Source organism: Neofelis nebulosa, chromosome 1, assembly GCF_028018385.1.
Source record: "Neofelis nebulosa isolate mNeoNeb1 chromosome 1, mNeoNeb1.pri, whole genome shotgun sequence".
NCBI lineage: Eukaryota > Metazoa > Chordata > Mammalia > Carnivora > Felidae > Neofelis > Neofelis nebulosa.
This window is the reverse complement of record NC_080782.1, coordinates 150,734,440-150,752,792: the sequence shown is the minus strand read 5'-3', so window position 1 is coordinate 150,752,792 and position 18,353 is coordinate 150,734,440. Positions and strand designations below refer to the sequence as shown.

Below are 18,353 nucleotides of genomic sequence, written 5' to 3'. Positions count from 1 at the left end.
CAGGGGACTATGAGACAAACTGGCCTCACTTGGGCCCTCCTGAAGGGGCTTACATGGGAGAGTGTGTAATGGGCTTTTCCTTTGGAAGGGAAGACACCACAGGGGCGGTTTCCAGAGACTTGACATTTGATTCGTGCATCATTGGATGTACAGACATTTGCCTTCCAGACAAGGGTGGGAACAAACAGGAAGAAGTAGCAGGTGCAAAGGCCTGTGATGCAACAACATTCACTGCTCTGGGAGTAGATAGTGGGTGTCACAGAGAGAGTGGATGCTGAGGGGCAGGAGAAGGGGCCCACACGCCAGTGAGCTAGTGCCAGGGGCTTCAGGGGCCCAACCAGGAGGGATACAGCCAGGGTTGGTGAACAAATGCTCCCTTTGGTGAGGGGTGGAAGATAGGAGTTGTGGAAGAGGCCCCTCATGAGCCCGCCTCACTCCATTGTGCAGCTCGGGACCTGTGGCTGAGCCCGCTGACCATGGAAGACCTTGTCTGCTACAGCTTCCAGGTGGCCCGAGGGATGGAGTTCCTCGCTTCACGCAAGGTGACTGTCCCAGCAGGCCCCTCAGAAGGGAGAAAGGTGCAGACCTACCAGCACACCAAGACACACACTGTCCTAGCTCACCCCACAGTGATGCTATGGTCAAGGGATGTTTCTCCCACTTTGCAGAGGAGGAAACTGACACCAGAGTGTGACAGTGATTTCCCAAGATCTCTAGCTATCAGCAGTGGAACTGGATGTGGAATCTGTCCCACTCCACAGCCTCTTCTGCTGCCCCCAAAGTTCCATGAGCCCCTGGAGAGTCTCAGGGGAGCAAGAAATCTATCCCCAAGGGGTACCTGAATGGTTCAGCTGGTTAAGCATCTGACTTCAGCTCAGATCATGATCTCATGGTTTGTGGGTTCGAGCCCCACATCAGGCTCTGCACTGGCAAGGAAGCTGCTTGGGATTCTTGCTCTTTCCTCTCTCTCTGCCCCATCCCTCTCTCTCTCTCCCTTCTCTCTCTCTCAAGATAAATAAATAAAATTTGAAAGATTAAAAAAAAAGAAAGAGCAGGACTTGGGCATGGGTGGGCCCCGGGGACCTGTGCTGACCACCCCCCCTCACACCTCCTCGTGCCCCTAGTGTATTCACAGAGACCTGGCTGCTCGGAACATCTTGCTGTCAGAAAGTGATGTGGTGAAGATCTGTGACTTTGGCCTGGCCCGCGACATCTACAAAGACCCTGACTACGTGCGCAAGGGCAGCGTGAGTGCAGGCCACAGAGGGAGGGCAGACGATGGGGGCATGGAGCTCCTATCCAGGAGCCAGGTGGGGGACTCACAGCCATCTACATGGCAGGCCTGAGAGCCTATAGGGACCTTAGAGGCCCCACCAGGGCACGTGGGGCAGGGTTGTAGAGACAGGAGCTGAAGAGCAGGGACCGTGGCGTTCCAACTAGAGCTTGTGTTTGGCCCCATGTCCTTGTCCAGTAGGTGGACACTGACTGACTCCACATGCTTGCCCTGCAGAGGTGGACCCTGAATGGTGCAGGGTGGTCACAGAAAAGTTTGTGTGTGCTAGGTGCAGTGTGTGTCTCATTGGTGGCACTCAGAGGCAGCCAGGCAGGCACTAATTTAGGGGTTTGTCCCCCGGAGGAGAAAGGAAGATGCTTGGAGAGGGAGCAGTGGGCGAGATGGGTCTAGGCTGTGATGGGCCACCCTGATAGCATAGCCACCATGGAGAAAGCTTTTGCCGTTCATTCTCACTCACGGGTGAGTAGAGGGGGCAGGAGGGGAGAGTCCAGTGTGCCTTCCAGAAGCCCCCTCTGCAGGCCATGAGGAAAGGGGAGCAGAGGTGCTGAGGTGGAGGCAGAGGTCAGTCAGAAGGAGCTGTGGCCCTCAGGGCTCCCAGGTAGAGGCCACAAGAGGTTAGAGAGACAGATGATGGGGAAGGCACATCAGGAGCTACAAGAGGAGTGGTCAGGGGTGATGCCAGGCATCCAGTGGCTACCCAGTGATCAGATGAGGAGATGAAGTGGGGATGGTGAGGGGGTGCAGGGTCCCAGTTCCGCTAGAGGCTGGGTCTGGGGTCCAGAGGAGGAGGGGTTCCAAGTGCCCCCCTAAGAGTGCTCAAGGGCAGAAAGGGGCCCAGACAGACCTGGGAGAACAGCAGCAGGGCAGAAGACTTCAAGGAAGACACTAGGCACCTATAGGGTGTGAGAGTCTTCTGAACACAGAAGGGGTGGGAAGGGCCAAAGGCCTTTCTTGGGGTGTGGCTCCAGAGTTCTGGGGAGACTGGGGGTGAGAGAGGGGCTGCCCAAGTGTTTGGCTTTCTCCCTCTCTTCCCTCCCTTCATGGGGACAAGCTTCCTCCCGCCTCCCCCAGGCCCGGCTGCCTCTGAAGTGGATGGCCCCTGAGAGCATCTTTGACAAAGTGTACACCACGCAGAGTGACGTGTGGTCCTTTGGGGTGCTGCTCTGGGAGATCTTCTCCTTGGGTAAGTGCACGGCAGGGTGTGGGGGAGGGGAGAGGCAGGATGGTAGGCTCCAGGTCACACCACCCTAGCCCTTGTGAAGCAGGGGGCTGGGCGGCTCAGACGTGTGCACCTGGAGCAAGCAGTCATTCTATGGTGAGTGGCTTAACAGCCCTCCACCTCTCCCCTCTGCCTCCAGCGTGGGCCACCCTGGCACCAGCTCTAGCAGGTAGAGGGTGGTGTGCTCCAGTCTCTGTGAGCACAGAGCCTGTGTTTACTAGGCAGTCCCCAGGGTTACCGCAGGTCCCAGAGGAGAGGCCTCACAGGTCCCCCCAGATCATCCCCTCCCTGGATAAGCCCCTTCCTCACCTGTCACTGGGGATGCCGCTCCTGCCTTCAAGGGCTGGGGTGTGTCCTGGAGGAGACTGGGTGCTGACTCAAGGATTGTACCTACTTAGGAGAGTTCCACGTGGGTCCCTGGGTGGGCCCCCTGGGACCAAGATGAACCCCCACACACACACTAGGGTGGAGCTGGGCAGTGAACAAATGGAGAAGTAAAAGAACTAAAGAGCAACTACCATGAATACTATTACTAAAAATCCAAGGGCCTGGAGAGCACAGGAGGACAGACAGGGGCTGTGTGTGAGCTGGAGGGGAGGGCCTGGCTGATGAAGGGGCTGGGGGAGGGCAAGCAGGCCTGGGAAGACAGCACTCCAGGACTAGGGGGCAACCAGGCCCATCATCCCGGAGTGTCGGAGGTGGGCAGGGGATGAGGAAGGGGCGTCAGGAAATGCAGCAAGAGGTAGGAGAGGTGGTCCATGCCCTGCACGAGCTGACCAGGGTGAGGACCTGGAATTTAAGTCTCGTGGAAGCCATTCAGAGCTTTGAGTGAGGGAGAGAGCAGTCTGGGTTTTGTCTTAAAAGAATCACTCTTGGGGCGCCTGCATGTCTCAGTCAGTAAAGCATCTGACTTTGGCTCAGATCATGATCTCACGATCCTTGAGTTCGAGCCTCTGCTACCAGCTCAGAGCCTGCTTCGGATCTTCTGTTGTCCTCTCTCTGCCCCTCCCCTGCTTGCATGCAGGCACACATGCGCATGCATTCTCTCTCTCTCTCTCTCTCTCTTCCTCAAATATAAATGAAAAAAAAAGTTTAAAGGATTGCCCTACTGGGGCTCCTGGGTGGCTCAATGGGTTGAGCGTCCAACTTCAGCTAAGGTCATGATCTCACAGTTCGTGAGTTCAAGCCCCATGTAGGGCTCTGTGTTGACAACTTGGAGCCTGGAGCCTGCTTTGGATTCTGTGTCTCCCTCTCCTTTGCCCCTCCCCCACTTGCACTCGGTCTCTCTCTCTCTCTCTCTCTCAAAAATAAACATTAAAAAAATAAAAAGGATCGCCCTGCTGTTGTGTGGCTTGCCCTCAGGGGCAGAGGGAGACCAAGAGGCTCTTTAGGGCCATCTTTTCTGTGGTCAGGAGAGGCAAGGTGCTGCAGGCAAAGCCACAGGATTTAGGAAGGGATTGGATTGGATGCCTGGGGAGGGTGTCTCTGAAGAGGGGTCACTGTGCCAAACCTGGCTTAATTGGCTCAGTGTGGCTCCCTGACCCTGGGGATCCCTGCAACCGTGTTTTCATCCATCATTCTTTTTTAACCTAATGAAGAACTATAATAGGAGGACAGGAGTGCTGGCCAGCCCCCACCCCCACCCCAGGCCTGGAAGCAGCAGGATGAGCCCTCTGCCATAAAGGGCCAGGACAGAGCCAATCTGAGGGGGCTGGACTGAGCACCGGCTGCCTGCTCCCCACCCACCCTCTGCCTCACCCTGTTCCTGCCATCAGGGGCCTCCCCCTACCCTGGGGTGCAGATCAACGAGGAGTTCTGTCAGCGGCTAAAAGAGGGCACACGGATGAGAGCCCCAGAGCTGGCCACTCCCGCCATGTGAGTTTCCCCACTGACTCTGTAGGTGTTGGGGGGTTGGTGGGGTTGGGGGTGTTGCATGCAAAAGGAGCAGAACTGGGGAGGTGGCACAGGCCTGAGGCCTGCAGATGGAGTTCATTGCTCCACCCCTGATCTACCCACTGGCCCCTGGACAGCTCTCCCCCACCCGCCCCAGGCAGAAAAGACAGGGTAGGCAGTGAGGGTGTGAGGGGCCAAGGTTAGGGGAGCTGGGCAGTCTGCTGGTGGATGGTGCGGGTGCACTCAGACCACAGGCCAGCAGCCGGCTTTACCCACAGACGTGGCATCATGCTGAGCTGCTGGTCAGGAGACCCCAAAGAGAGGCCTGCGTTCTCGGAGCTGGTGGAGATCCTGGGGGACCTGCTCCAGGGCAGGGGCCGACAAGTAAGTCTTCTCTGTCCACCCTGTCCTGCTGTAGCAACCTCTGACCCCCAACCCCAGGACCATCGGGCAGATGGTCAGAGCCCGTCTTTGGCCATGCAGAGCCCTCGACTGGCCTTCAGGGGGTCTGCAAGCCCTGCCCCCTGCACCCACCTTTCACTTCTGTCTCCCTCCCACAATGTGCCTGGGGGTGCAGAGAGCAAAGCCAGCTCAAGCCCACCCTAGTGCTCTGGGGTCCAGAGGCGTGAGCAAGGGCTGTGCCCACAACACCAACTGTGCCCCAAAGGAGGGGACCCTGGGTTGAGATTGCCCATGTTGTGTCTTCCTCCTTATAAGTGGGGCACCTGGGAAGGCTGTTGGGAGAATTCGCCAGGCAGGCTCACTTAAACCTCAGAGCACCTTGCTGCACAGAGCTTCACCGGTCAGGAGCCCCAGCAGTCCTGAGCGTGAGGGGGGGGGCTGAGGGGACACAGTGATGTCTGACCCTGGTGGGCTCTGCCATTCCCACCAGGAGGAGGAGGACTGCATGGATCCCTGCAGCTCTCAGAGTTTGGAGGAAGGCAGTTTCTTGCAGGCGTCCACCACGGCCCTGCACATCGCCGAGGCCGACACCGAGGACAGCCCGCCAAGCCTGCACCGGCACAGCCTGGCGGCCAGGTCAGCCACACTGCCTCAGGTCCAGGGATCCCCTGGGCAGGGAGAAAGCAGTTCCGACATGGTATATTTTATTCTCGTTAGTCATCAAGAAAAAGCAAACCACAAGGACTTGAGAGACCAACTCAGAGAGCACAGTGATTTTATTTTTTTAATTTTTTTAAATGTTTGCTTGTTTATTTTGAGAGAGAAAGAGCGAAAAGAAGAGGGGCAGAGGAGAGAGGGAGACAGAATCCCAAGCAGGCTCTGCACCGTCAGCCTGGAACCCAATGAGGGGCTTGATCCCACGACCTGTGAGATCATGACCTGAGCCAAAATCAAGAGTTGGATGCCTAACCAACTGAGCCACCCAGGCACCCCAAGAGCACAGTGATTTTAAAAGACAGTGCTGGGGGCTGTGTCTCCCTGGAGGGCCTGGTTAGCTTTGGGGCCCCTCCAAGGCCATATAGACTGCCACTTTGCTTTTCTCTGCACCCCTTCAGTCCTTCTCTCTACCCTCCAGCCTCCTCTGCTTCTGGCACTCATAGCCCCTAAAGGCACTTCCCCTTAGTCTGAAATTTGGGGTCCTGGGAGCAGAATAGGCCTGTCACTAATCTGTATTCAGGATTCAGACGGTAGCCTAAGTTCCCAGAGTTCTGGATCAGATGTCTCTTGCCGATGGCTGTTTATACTCCAGGAAGGCTTTTTATGTTTCTCTGAAACCCACCACCCCCTGCACCCCAGCATAGAGCAGGGTCAGGCCTGGGAGACAGGAACAGCCAGCTGGTGCCCACGAGGCTCCTTCCACCAGTCATCCCCATGCACACACGGACATGCACATGGGCACACATGTGTACACACACCCACACACACAGGCCAGGTGGCAGCTTGCTGCACCAGACTTCTTGCCTTGCACAGAGAGGCCCGTTCTGGGGTGAAGGCCTCCCTACATCTCTCGCCAGCTCCATGCCAACCACCTGCTTCTGCCCCCCGGGGCTGGGCGCTCTGCACTCACATCCCATGCCCTTCCCAGCAGTGGCCTCAGGAGGTTTTCTCCTCCCGCACACACAGGAGAGGAGACACCGCTCAGCATGGGGAGGGGGGCCGCGTGGTAGATGGCTGCAGGGGGCACCCGAGGGGGACCCAGCCCAGCACCGCACCCAGGGCCCATACTCTCATCCCAGGACTGGGTCCTCCTGGGGAGACATGGGGCAGATGGAGAGGTGGAGAGAGCTTTCTGGGGCACATTTCTTCAGCACTCCCTGCTTTCTCCCCACAGATACTACAACTGTGTGTCCTTTCCTGGGTGCCTGGCCAGAGGGACTCAGACCCAGGGCTCCTCCAGGATGAAAACATTCGAAGAATTTCCCATGACCCCAACAACCTACAAGGCCTCCGTGGTAAGTGGGGCCAGTGGGCCCGGGCACCCCAGATCAGGGTGGCTGGTCTCTGTCTGCTGGGAGAAGGTGCCGGGAACTCCTGAGGTTGGCAGGGGAAGTCGCTGAGGAAAGGGTGCCGACTGTCCCTTGAAATGTCAAGTCCTCTATTGCACCTCAGGCATGTTGGGGTCTGTGTGCCTCTGCAATGCCACCATCCCTCAGCCGCTCCCCACTGTGCCCTCATCACTCACACAGGGTCTCCTTCTGCACAGCATAGAAACCCAGTGGAAAGACAGCTTCTCCTCCCAGATGGTTATTATTGGATTAGCCTGGGTCAGGGCTTCCCTTTGGTGGCCCCCCAGCCATGTGGCCAGAGAGAAGGGGATGGTGTCCCCAGAGAAGGAGGCCTGGGAACAGGGCACAGGACATCGCTGTGTCCTCGGATTCAGTCAAGCAGAGTGGACCCACCATGCCACTAAGCCGGAGCCCGCGTATCCACTTTGTAAAAGCACAAACTCACCCTCTTAGCCTATTTCCAAGACACATAGCCAGGAACCTTCCCATTCCAGCCTCGCTCTGGATGGGTTTGGTCAGTGAGTGCTCATGTCGCCTGGGGCCAGGTGAAGATGTTGGAGGGCCCCCAGGTCTGACGGGAGTGCTATTCCCCTCCATGCAATTCAAAACGAAAGTCACGCCCAATCTAAGGGTGACAGAACCCCGCCAAATCTGGGATGTGTCTCCGTGAAGACCATTTTTATCCACTACGAGCTGCCAGATTCTTTCAATGTTCTCCCAGTTTCTCCTTGTGTTCCTGCTCTCCCTGCACCCTGAGCGCTTGCATGGCCACTCTGTAGGACCCCCCAGCATGCGGTATCCCAGCTTTGCCAACTCCTGAGTGCCGGCCAAGCACGGCCCCTCTGGGCCTCAGTTTCTCCCTCCATGGCAGGGGCATGTGACCCTCCCCCGCATGCTCCAGTGAGGGGCGAACACCTGTTTTCTGCTCACTTTTCACAGGACAGGTGTTAGGTCTGCAGCAGTGCAGGTCTATGCCATGCTGTTCTGGCCGGGGGGCAGCTGCCTGCAGATGGGCTTCAGGGGGGCCTACAGCCTCGGCTTGTTCTCTGCACACAGGATAACCAAACGGACAGTGGGATGGTGCTAGCCTCTGAGGAGTTTGAGCAGCTGGAGAGCAGGTACAGACAAGAAAGCGGGCTCAGGTAGGGCTTTCAGAACCTCTTTCCCTGCAAAGGGCCAGGAAGGGAAGCTGGGCCTGGGTATGCCCATCACTGTCTTACCTGAAACCTTTCATGGTTGCCTATTGCCTTTTTGTGTGTTCAAAGCAAACTACTCTGGAACTCAAGGCCTTTGGCCACCAGTCCTCCCGAAATAGCCCCCACCCCCATCACCATCCTGGCTCAGCATACCTGGTGCTGGTCCCCTACACCTTCCTTCCATATGACGGATGCTCTAGCTGAATCGAGTATGAGCCACCATGCCCACTGTACATACACACCCGTAGCCAGGGGACTCCACCACCATCCCAGGACCCCAATATTTAAGCTCAGTGGCAGCAGGAGACAGAGAGATCATGTGACTTGGAGCTGGCTGCTGTCCTATTTTGATAAGAATATCGTTACAGAGAAATCCTTGTGTGCCTGCACAGAAAGTGACCCAGATAGATGACCTCCCTTTGTCCAAGGTGATAGCACCCTACCCACCCCCCCCAAAAAAAAACTTGAATGTTTAATCTTTTAAGAGTATAGATGAAATAGTTACATGTCTACCTATTCATTCTCCTACTTGACTTGTACATTACTGGGTTTATTTAAGTTCATTTATATATTTGAGAGAGACAGAGGCAGCACAACTAGAGGAGGGACAGAGAGAGAGGTGGGGAGAGAGAGAGAATCCCAAGCAGGCTCCACGATGCCAGCCCAGAGCCTGACTCAGGGATCCAATTCATGAAATTGAGAGATTATGACCTGACCTGAAACCAAGAGTCAGATGCTTAACCAACTGAGCCACCCAGGTGCCCTGTACATAGCTGTTTAAATGACAGGACTTGGGGGTGCCTACCTGGCTCAGTTGGTGGAGTGTGCAACTCTTTTTTTTTTTTTTTTAATTTGCATCCAAGTTAGTGAGCATACAGTGCAACAGTGATTTCAGGAGTAGATTCCTTTTTTTTTTTTTTAATTTTTTTTCAATGTTTTTTATTTATTTTTGGGACAGAGAGAGACAGAGCATGAACAGAACGGGGGGAGGGGCAGAGAGAGAGGGAGACACAGAATCGGAAGCAGGCTCCAGGCTCCGAGCCATCAGCCCAGAGCCTGACGCGGGGCTCGAACTCACGGACCGCGAGATCGTGACCTGGCTGAAGTCGGACGCTTAACCGACTGCGCCACCCAGGCGCCCCAGGAGTAGATTCCTTAATGCCCCTTACTCATTCAGCCCATCCCCCCCCCCACAACCCCTCCAGTAACCCTCTGGTTGTTCTCCATATTTAAAAGTCTCTTATGTTTTGTCCCCCTCCTTGTTTTTATATTATTTTTGCTTCCCTTCCCCTGTGTTCATCAGTTTCGTATCTTAAAGTCCTCATATGAGTGAGGTCATATGATATTTGTCTTTCTCTGACTGACTAATTTCACTTAGCGTAATACCCTCCAGTTCCATCCATGTAGTTGCAAATGGCAAGATTTCATTCTTTTTGATTGCCAAGTAATACTCCATTGTATATGTATACCACATCTTCTTTATCCATTCATCCATCGATGAACATTTGGGCTCTTTCCATACTTCGGCTATTGTTGATAGTGCTGCTAGAAACATTGGGGTGCATGTGCCCCTTCGAAACAGCATACCCTTTGGATAAATACCTAGTAGTGCTATTGCTGGGTCGTAAGGTAGTTCTATTTTTAGTTTTTTGAGGAAACTTCATACTGTTTTCCATAGTGGCTGCACCAGTTTGCATTCCCACCAGCAGTGCAAAAGAGATCCTGTCTCTCCACATCCTTGTCAACATCTGTTGTTGCCTGAGTTGTTAATGTTAGCCATTCTGACAAGTGTAAGGTGGTATCTCATTGTGGTTTTGATTTGTATTTCCCTGATGATGAGTGATGTGGAGCCTTTTTTCATGTGTCGATTGGCCATCTGGATGTCTTCTTTGGAGAAGTGTCTGTTCATGTCTTTTGCCCATCTCTTCACTGGATTATTTGTTTTTTTGGGTGTTGAGTTTGATAAGTTCTTTATAGATTTTGGATACTAACCCTTTATCTGATATGTCGTTGCAAATATCTTCTCCCATTCCGTTGGTTGCCTTTTCATTTTGCTGATTGTTTCCTTCGCTGTGCAAAAGCTTTTTATTTTAATGAGGTCCCAATAGTTCATTTTTTGGAGCGTGCAACTCTTGATCTTGGGGTCGCAAGTTCAAACCCCACATTGAAATGAACAAATGAACAAATGAATGAATGGATGAATAGATGACAGGAACTACAATACTGTAAGACATTGCCCTTTTCCACTTTCTTCAGACCATTCACTTCTACCTTTGATGTCTGTGTCTGTCTCAGGAGTCCCTTTTTAGGTCATCTGACATAATTTTCCAGAACAAACCATGCCTTCTGCCTCTGCTGTTTTTTAATCACTAAATGAGGTTGTCACTGAATATTTTACACTAAACCACAAGTATTTATTTGTATCACATTAGGATAGTTGATGCTATTGTTCACCTTTCTGGTAGGTGTATTTATGACATCTACAACTCAACCAACTATTGGATATTTTCCCAGCAGCCTGCAAAGGGTGTGTTTGCAGCGCTGTGAATGCTGGTGGTTGTGGGATCACATACCCAGCCATGACTACTTGCATCTATACCATGCATCTTGGCCTCTTTTTTTTGTTTTTCTTGATTCCATCAGGTGATCTCTATTGGTAACCTAGTTTCGGAAAATTAATGCTAACTGCATTGTTTTAAATAGTTTTTGACTAATGTCCCTTTACCAAACAGTATTTTCTATCTCAAAAAAAGATAATTCAGTAAGAGGGTGAGTCATAGGGTGATTGTTAAATTCTAATCTCCACCTATCTTCATAAAAACAACACCCAAAATAAGGCCACTCAGAGCCCATACCTGTGATGTAACCAAGAGAAACAGACTCAAGTTTACCTGTGAGTAGGGAACTCAGCACTAGGGCCAGCAGAGCCATACCTGAGTCCTGGTGGAGGGAGAGTAAATAAGGACTGTTCCGTGAGAGAGGAGTGTGATAAGGTCCTCCAGACAAACTGGGGAGATAATGGAAGAGCCAGAGGTCTGGTGGAGGAGAGCAGGGCTCCAGGGCAAGTCTGAGGCACCAGGGGCAGCCGTCTTGGGAAGGAGCTGCTTGTGAAAGGGAGTGCTTCATAGTGAAGGAGGAAGAAAGTTGCAGAAGATAAGAGTCCTCCAGAAGCAAGAATCCAGAAGACAGATACACACCCAAGGAAACCATTTATTACAGCACTGCACCTCACAATAGAAGTGACAGCACTATTCTTCTCACGGGGTTCCCTGGGAAGCACAGCATGACCAGCCACCGAGAGGTACAGCAGGTCACCTGGTGGGTGCATTCACTTGGTACATGGAACATTCTCCAAACAGGTGCAAAGATAGAATGCACCTTGAAGGGCTCTGTGCAGGGAGAAGGAGGGAGCTTATCTGTCTGGTCCTTTCCTGTCTCCTGTGAACCACCAATCACACTTACCACATAGGGTCCTCACTTCTAGGTCACTCACCCGGCCCTTAGAGGGGCCACTTAGGATGACAGATCCACCCCCTGAAGTGTGGCATTTCATCCAAGTGTGTAGGCAAGAGGAAGATATGGAAGCCCTGGGCTTGTGGTAGGTCAGCATGGCTGTGTGGCAGCAACCACAAGGGGGCCCAGGACTCCCAGCAAAGTCACTGGTTGGCTCCAGGTGACAATACAATGCAGGACAAGAATGGAGCCTTTGCAGAGGATGCAGTTGAAGGAATTCAATGTGACACCACAGACACAGGTCTAGTGCAGCACTCCTAAATTAAGCAACCTCAGAAGCCACCCATATCCCAAGCCCCTTCCATAGGATAACCAGATACTTCTAGCTGAGGAAATCCCAGCATGAATAATCATGAACAGAAAAAAATAATCACTATCCATACAGAGTTATTATAAGAATAAAACAATTAGAATGTAGATGTAAATACTCAAAACAAAACAAAACAAAAAAAAAAGGAAGCAAGGAAAAGCTGATACATACTCCAGTGTATTCAATACATAATTAAACAAAGGAGCCACACCAGGAATCAGAAACTCAACACTCAGATGGAAATAGGTAGTGTGACAGTATTAAATGGTGGTTGACTACATTTCAGGAAAGAAATTGAAATATAAGAGAAATCCCCTCAAAAATGACTGGAGAGGGGGTGCCCAAGGATCAGTAGATATGATAATTCTTCCTTGCAGAGAAAGACACCGAAGATGGACATGAAAAGACAAAAGAAAATAAAACCAAAACAAAGAGGTAAAAAAGATGAGAAAGAAAGTTGGTGGTGTAGTAGTTGAGTAGAAAAGATCCAATCTATGTAAAATTGGAGTCTCTGAGGAAGCCTATGCTGACAGTAAAATAGACCTAGTATTTTAAACTTGGAATTCAAGGGGCGCCTGGGTGGCTCAGTTGGTTAAGCGTCCGACTTTGGCTCAGGTCATGATGTCGCGGTCCGTGAGTTCGAGCCCCGCGTCGGGCTCTGTGCTGACAGCTCAGAGCCTGGAGCCTGTTTCAGATTCTGTGTCTCCCTCTCTCTCTGACCCTCCCCTGTTCATGCTCTGTCTCTCTCTGTCTCAAAAATAAATAAACGATTAAAAAAAATTAACAAAATAAACTTGGAATTCAAGATAACCCTCTTAGAAAAGAATAACTAAATCTACATCTCCAAAGATGGACTAGGAAAACTGACCCAGAACAGTAGGCTTGGACTCAAAGCTTAGTTGAACTGTTAGACTTTCAAGGTAAACATTCTGTAAATTCAGGCAAAAAGGCTGAGTCATTTATTTATTTATTTTTAATATTTATTTATTTTTCGGAGAATGCAAGCCGGGAGGGGCAGAGAGAGGAGGACAGAGGATCTGTGCTGACAGCAGCGAGCCCGATGTGGGGCTCAAACTCATGAACCTTGAGATCATGAAGTCAGCCACTCAACTGACTGAGCCACCCAGGTGCCCCAGGCAGAGTCATTTATGAAGGAAAAAAAAGTCAGGCTGGCATCAGGCTTAGCACCATGCAAAGCAAAATTAAAATCAGAAGCAATGAAGCAACATTTGCAAACTCTCAAAGAAAGTGAGAGCTTAGTGGGGAGTGTCATCTGACCATCACTGAGGACACAGGGGTTGGGGCTGGCACCTTCAAGGCCTCCCAGGCCAGGGAGAGGAGCTTGGCGTTCATCCTGAGAGTGACAAAACGCCATTGGAGGGTCTGTCAGGAGAAGGACATTCTCCAGCTGAAAGGATCCCTGAAGACAAGGCCCTAGGGAGGCAGGGTTGGGAGGAGGAGAGGTGTGCCAAGTTAGTGCAGAGCATCTGAGGTGGCCACTGGCTCTGGAGCAGGACAGGGCATGCAGAGAGGGGCATGGATGCATTCTGCAGTTAAAATGTACAGGCGTCTGGGTGGATTGGATGTGAGGGGCTCAGGAAAGGATGTCACCCAGGGGCTTGAGCCACTGAGTCAGCATTGGTGCGTTCACAGAGATGGGCAGGTCTGGGAGAGAAATAGGTCTGGAGGCATGGAGCAGGCATTCTCCATCATCCCACACCCAGGCTTGGGACAGAGAAAGCTCCAGTGTTTGCCAACACTCACATCAGCCTGCTTTGCTGTGTGCGTCAAGCCTGTGCCTGATGGCTCTGGACTTGTTTGATGCTCTGGTCATGTCTCTGGTGATTCCAACCAGACCCCCTACTAGGGTCCTGTCCCTCTTGTCTTCTTGTCTTACTGACCATCTCCTTCCCTGTCTCAGCAGCTGTAAAGGACCTGGCCGGAATGTGGACGTGACCAGGGCGCACCCTGACACCCAAGGGCGGCGGCGGAGGCCGGACCGCGGGGCACGGGGAGGCCAGGTGTTCTACAACAGCGAGTATGGGGAGCTGGTGGGGCCACACGATGTGGGGGACTGCCCACCGTCTGCCTGTGCACCCTTCTTTGCAGACGACTGTTACTGAGGGCGGCCCCCAGGCAAGGCCCCCAAGACCCTGGGCTCTGACCCTTGGCACGGGTGGAGGGACGTGTCTGGATGGTGAGCAGAGGGTAGGGGGCCCAGGCTGGGAACTCCTCTCCTTCAGCTTGGGCCAGGAGGCATTTCCTCCTCCCTGGTTAGAAAGAATAAAACCCAGGCTCCAAGGCTCTCCAAACTCCATCACCACGCCTGCCCTAGGCCACCCTTTGGATCTCCCAGGGCCTTCTTCCCTTCAGACTCAGATTCCATGTAGCCCAACACCCATGGGGCCAACCCTGATTGCCCTGCCCACCATGCTGGGTGGTGGCACGGTCCCCAATTTCTGACAAGGACTCCGTAGGTCTGAGAGTCACAGGGACAGAGGTGGAGCCAGACTTGTACTGTGGTCTCCCAGGTCCCGCCCCACCGTCCCCTGCACCTAGTCCCATGAGAATGGCTTTCTTGCCTCTCCAAGGCTGAAGACAGAGCTTTGTACTTCCATCTCAAACAACAAATGAGGAATTGGGGGGTGGGGTGTCCTCTCCTGAGCTTGCTGAACAGCTCACCCTTCCAGGGACAGGGGTCTCTGCAGCACCAAGTGTCAGGGTCACAGGGTACCTTCCCCTGGGTGTTGAGAACTACCCGACAGAACTTTTTTGTTAGAACTTCAGACTATTTGCGCTGCTGTGAAGAATTTACTTTTCAAATCTTTAGTCCCAGGGGAGCCCAGGGAAGGTCTTTCTGAATCTAGACGACTCTTGTCTCTGACCCCTAGTCAGGTGCCACACCAACATAGCACAGGCCACCATGGCCACCTTTTGCTGGAGGAGGGCTCCAGCCCCACCTGCCTGGCCCAAAAGTGGAAGAACCAGGTGATAGTCCAGAGCTGTCCAGCTTGAGAAATGCCTGGTTCTTCCCTCTGGGTCCTCCATCTGCCGCCCAAGGCACCTTCCAAGCTGTGAACGGCCTTATGAGAAGCCAACACCGTGGGACCCACTGAGGAAGGTCTTTGGTGCTGGCCCAGAGGACCCAGCAGCATTGCGCTATGCCGGGAGGCTATCAACAGACTTTTTTGTGGCCCCGGGGAGAACCCTGTGTTCTTCCCCTGGTGTGTGCCTGATGTCGGTGCTCTGGCAGGTCAAGCCTTCACAGGGAAGTGACCAGGACCCTCTGGAGGCTGGAGCTGCTCTGCCCGGGCCCCCGCTCCCCGTTCCAGCACCCACTGCCCAGTCACCCCTACCTCCGGCAGGAGAGAGACCCTTCTCCAATTAGCACCATGGAGATTGACATCCCACCCCCACCCCACAAGACGCTTGCAGGACAGGCGGCCGTGCAGCGAGCAGGGGCTTGCCCGGCAGAACACCTCCCCCACTGCCCATTGTGTATTGTTCTTTTAAAATATATTGAATGCATGTATGACTGTAATCCTCACTGTCCCCAACGGCCCTCCTCCTAAGCTGTCACCTGACTGGGAGATGTAAGTCCCAGGTTTACCTGGTGGAAGTCCAGAGGCCATTCTCAGAGGGGCAAGGCTCACGGATGCAGGTGCAGGGGCAGTCCCCCAGTACCCTCCCTACGTGCATATCACCTGATTATGTCACCTCTCCTCCTGTCACATAACTGTACACGCAAAACTGGGAAGACAACCTACTGTGCCCTTATAGACCATGTGTCCTGAAAAGATCTAAAGTATTTAACAAAAGATAATAATAAATTTGATGCCAGTCTTTGACTTACAATGAATTGGTTCTCAGCTAAGTCCCAGCTGTCTATGAAGATGTGACTCCAGCCTTCTTCTCATGGAGTCATTAGCCCCATGAGACCACAGGACAGGCTACCCAGAGGATCAGGCACCAGAGGCGGCTGAGCCCGGTCCCCTCCCCAGCTGTGCAGTTCCCCAAAGCCACCAGCAGAGGGCACTTGGGAACCACCAGGAGGCCTGGCTGCTCTCCCCAAGCCAGGAAGCACCCAGCCTGGCATCCTATAAACACGTGGTAATATCTGCTTTATGGGTAAAGTGACACAACTCTCTGTCCCCGACTACTACAGCCAAACGCTGCTTCAGGCCGACCCAGGCTGCCACAAGTCCCTTAGTTTCACTGGGCCTAGCAGGTGCCTTTGACCACCCCCATCACACACAGTGGGGCAGGCCCAGAGGGGTGCAGTGCACACTTAGGTCACCTCCCTGGTGTGTGTATCTGGACTCCGAGATCAGGAAGGTCTGAGCTGGGACTCCAGCTTCAATCACCCCCAGATAGATGTGCTCCAGTCAGGGATGTGTGGCAAGGCCCTCCACAGCCCTCCCCTGACATGTTTGTGTGATTTCCCTTCCAGGGTGAGCAGCTGGCATAGAGGTATCTGTGGATTGAGGTGTAACCCTGGCCATATGAATGTGGCCCAGCAGTAGCCTCAGGGGTTCAGGAGGGAGAGCAAGCGATGACCCCTAAACCTGGTTTTGGGCTAGGGCCAGGTATGTGGGGACAGGCAGGGGACACCTCACCCAGGGGAGCAGATAGGAAGGAGCCCAGCAAAGGTGAGGAGGCTATCCTGTGGCCAGGTCCTATGCTTGCCTTGTCCAGGCCTCTCCCATGCTGGGGAGACTTCTGGTTCCCTACTCCCCTCCTCAGGCTGTGATGCCCACTGTCCTGGTCTCATTTTCAACTCTGGTGGGAAGATCCCCTCCCCACAAAGGCAGTTGGTAATGATGGGCTTGTTGTGGTTTTTCTTCTATAATAAATCTAATCTGAATGTGAATACAGAAGAGACCCACACTGTCCCCTTCCCCATTGGGTTTGGACATTTTAACTTTATAATGTCATTGGTTGTGTTACGGAACCAGGCTGGAACGCTGGCAGAAAAACCAAGCGACACTCGGAGATCTTGGATCAGAGATTTATTTAACACCAGCAAGCTCAGAGGAGACCGTTTCTCCAAAGATCTGAGCTCTGAATGAAGGGGGGAAGGGTAATTTATATTTGTCAGCTTCCATATCTGTGTCAGGGTTTCGCCCGCATGGCAAACAGGGCAAGAAGAACCCGGAAGAGGGGTCTCTAAGCTAGACACCAGAGCTTGTTTTAGTCCCATTGGCCATCTTATGGTGTAAAACTTTATTCATTTTCCCCAACATTCCCCCCTTTGATGCCTTTTTTAAAATCTTTATTAGACATCACTTTTTAGCTCTAGGAGTTGGTTCCCTTAGAGGGCTAAGATACGTGCTGCAGTTTGACAAGCAACAGTGTTTTCAATAAAACGTACCAGAGTAGTTAGTATAGAGGGACCGATGGTCACAAGTAAAATTATGGAAAGGAGGGGCCCTGCCAGGGCAGGGAGCCAGGATGCCCAGTGTGTGAGATCCCATCCTCTCCATTGACCGATATTTTCCTGTTGTCTACGTTGAATTCTTTCCTTGAGGTCCTTAACCTTAGTCCTGACTATTCCTGATTGGTTTACAAAATAGCAACATTCCTCCCCCAGAAAGATACAAGTCCCTCCTTTTTCTGAAGTGAGGAGGTTGAGAGCTGGCCTATTTTGGAGGGACACTGCTGCCAGGGAGTTTATTTGGCTTTGTCAGGTTCCCAGGGAGTCTGCCATCCAGTCCATGTCCAGTTTGTTGATGCAGTCTCTATTAGCCTGACAGCAAGAAGCAAGATCGGGGCGATGACACCAGTAAGGGGCAAGGGCTGGCAGAGTTGCATCTGAACCCCTGGGCTTGGTCCACATGTTGATTCCTCAAGCTTCTGCCATGAGCAGGCCAGCCAGCTTCCAGGGTGTGGCTGGAGCATGGCTGGAGATCTCAGGGGCAGTGTCTTTTTGAGGGTCAGTTTAAGCGGGTTGACTGGATCTGGATCACTTCACCAGGTTGAAGGTTCATCTGAGTTGGCCTTCTCAGCTCTGGAGCGATGGACCCATGGGGTGATACCTGAAACTAAATCCTCTATTTGGTTGTATACCTGTAAAGTCTACCTCCAAGTCTTCAAAAGGGGCAGGTTTCTGGTAACTGTCAGATCAGATTTAGGGAAGATATGGTTTGCATAGAGATCCATCCTGTTTTCCAGTTGTTTAAATAATCTTATGCCCATGGAGTCTTATTATTATCCCCATAGAATAACAAGCACAAAGATTGTCTATACATGAAATACTGTGACAATTTTTCTGGAGTTTACCTCAAGTTATCTAGTTTAGGCAAACAACAAACATTTAAAGACAATCAGAATAGAATTTAACATCCATAATGGTGCACTGTTGAAATATAGTTTTTCTCTCTAAAACCCCCCTTTCCAGAGATAGCCACATTGAGACCAATGCATTTGTAGAACAAATCCAGTCTTAACAGATCTGGCCTAA

General features: G+C 52.4%; 1 protein-coding gene across 2 annotated transcripts in view; it reads left to right on the top strand.

Moving 5' to 3' along the window:
• Positions 1 to 16,763, top strand: part of FLT4 (fms related receptor tyrosine kinase 4) — a 44,592-nt gene extending 27,829 nt beyond the window's left edge. Inside the window, exons 22-30 of one of the 2 annotated variants that reach the window (XM_058739829.1) lie at positions 448 to 542; positions 1,125 to 1,247; positions 2,366 to 2,477; positions 4,289 to 4,388; positions 4,685 to 4,790; positions 5,299 to 5,444; positions 6,700 to 6,820; positions 7,931 to 8,016; positions 13,818 to 16,763. In XM_058739829.1, coding sequence (XP_058595812.1) covers positions 448 to 542; positions 1,125 to 1,247; positions 2,366 to 2,477; positions 4,289 to 4,388; positions 4,685 to 4,790; positions 5,299 to 5,444; positions 6,700 to 6,820; positions 7,931 to 8,016; positions 13,818 to 14,016 — 1,088 coding nt within the window. In that variant the 3' untranslated portion in view covers positions 14,017 to 16,763. Of the gene's footprint in view, positions 1 to 447; positions 543 to 1,124; positions 1,248 to 2,365; positions 2,478 to 4,288; positions 4,389 to 4,684; positions 4,791 to 5,298; positions 5,445 to 6,699; positions 6,821 to 7,930; positions 8,017 to 13,814 lie in introns of both variants that reach the window. The other variant, XM_058739820.1, reaches the window with a different exon arrangement.
• The last annotated feature ends 1,590 nt before the right edge of the window (positions 16,764 to 18,353 follow it).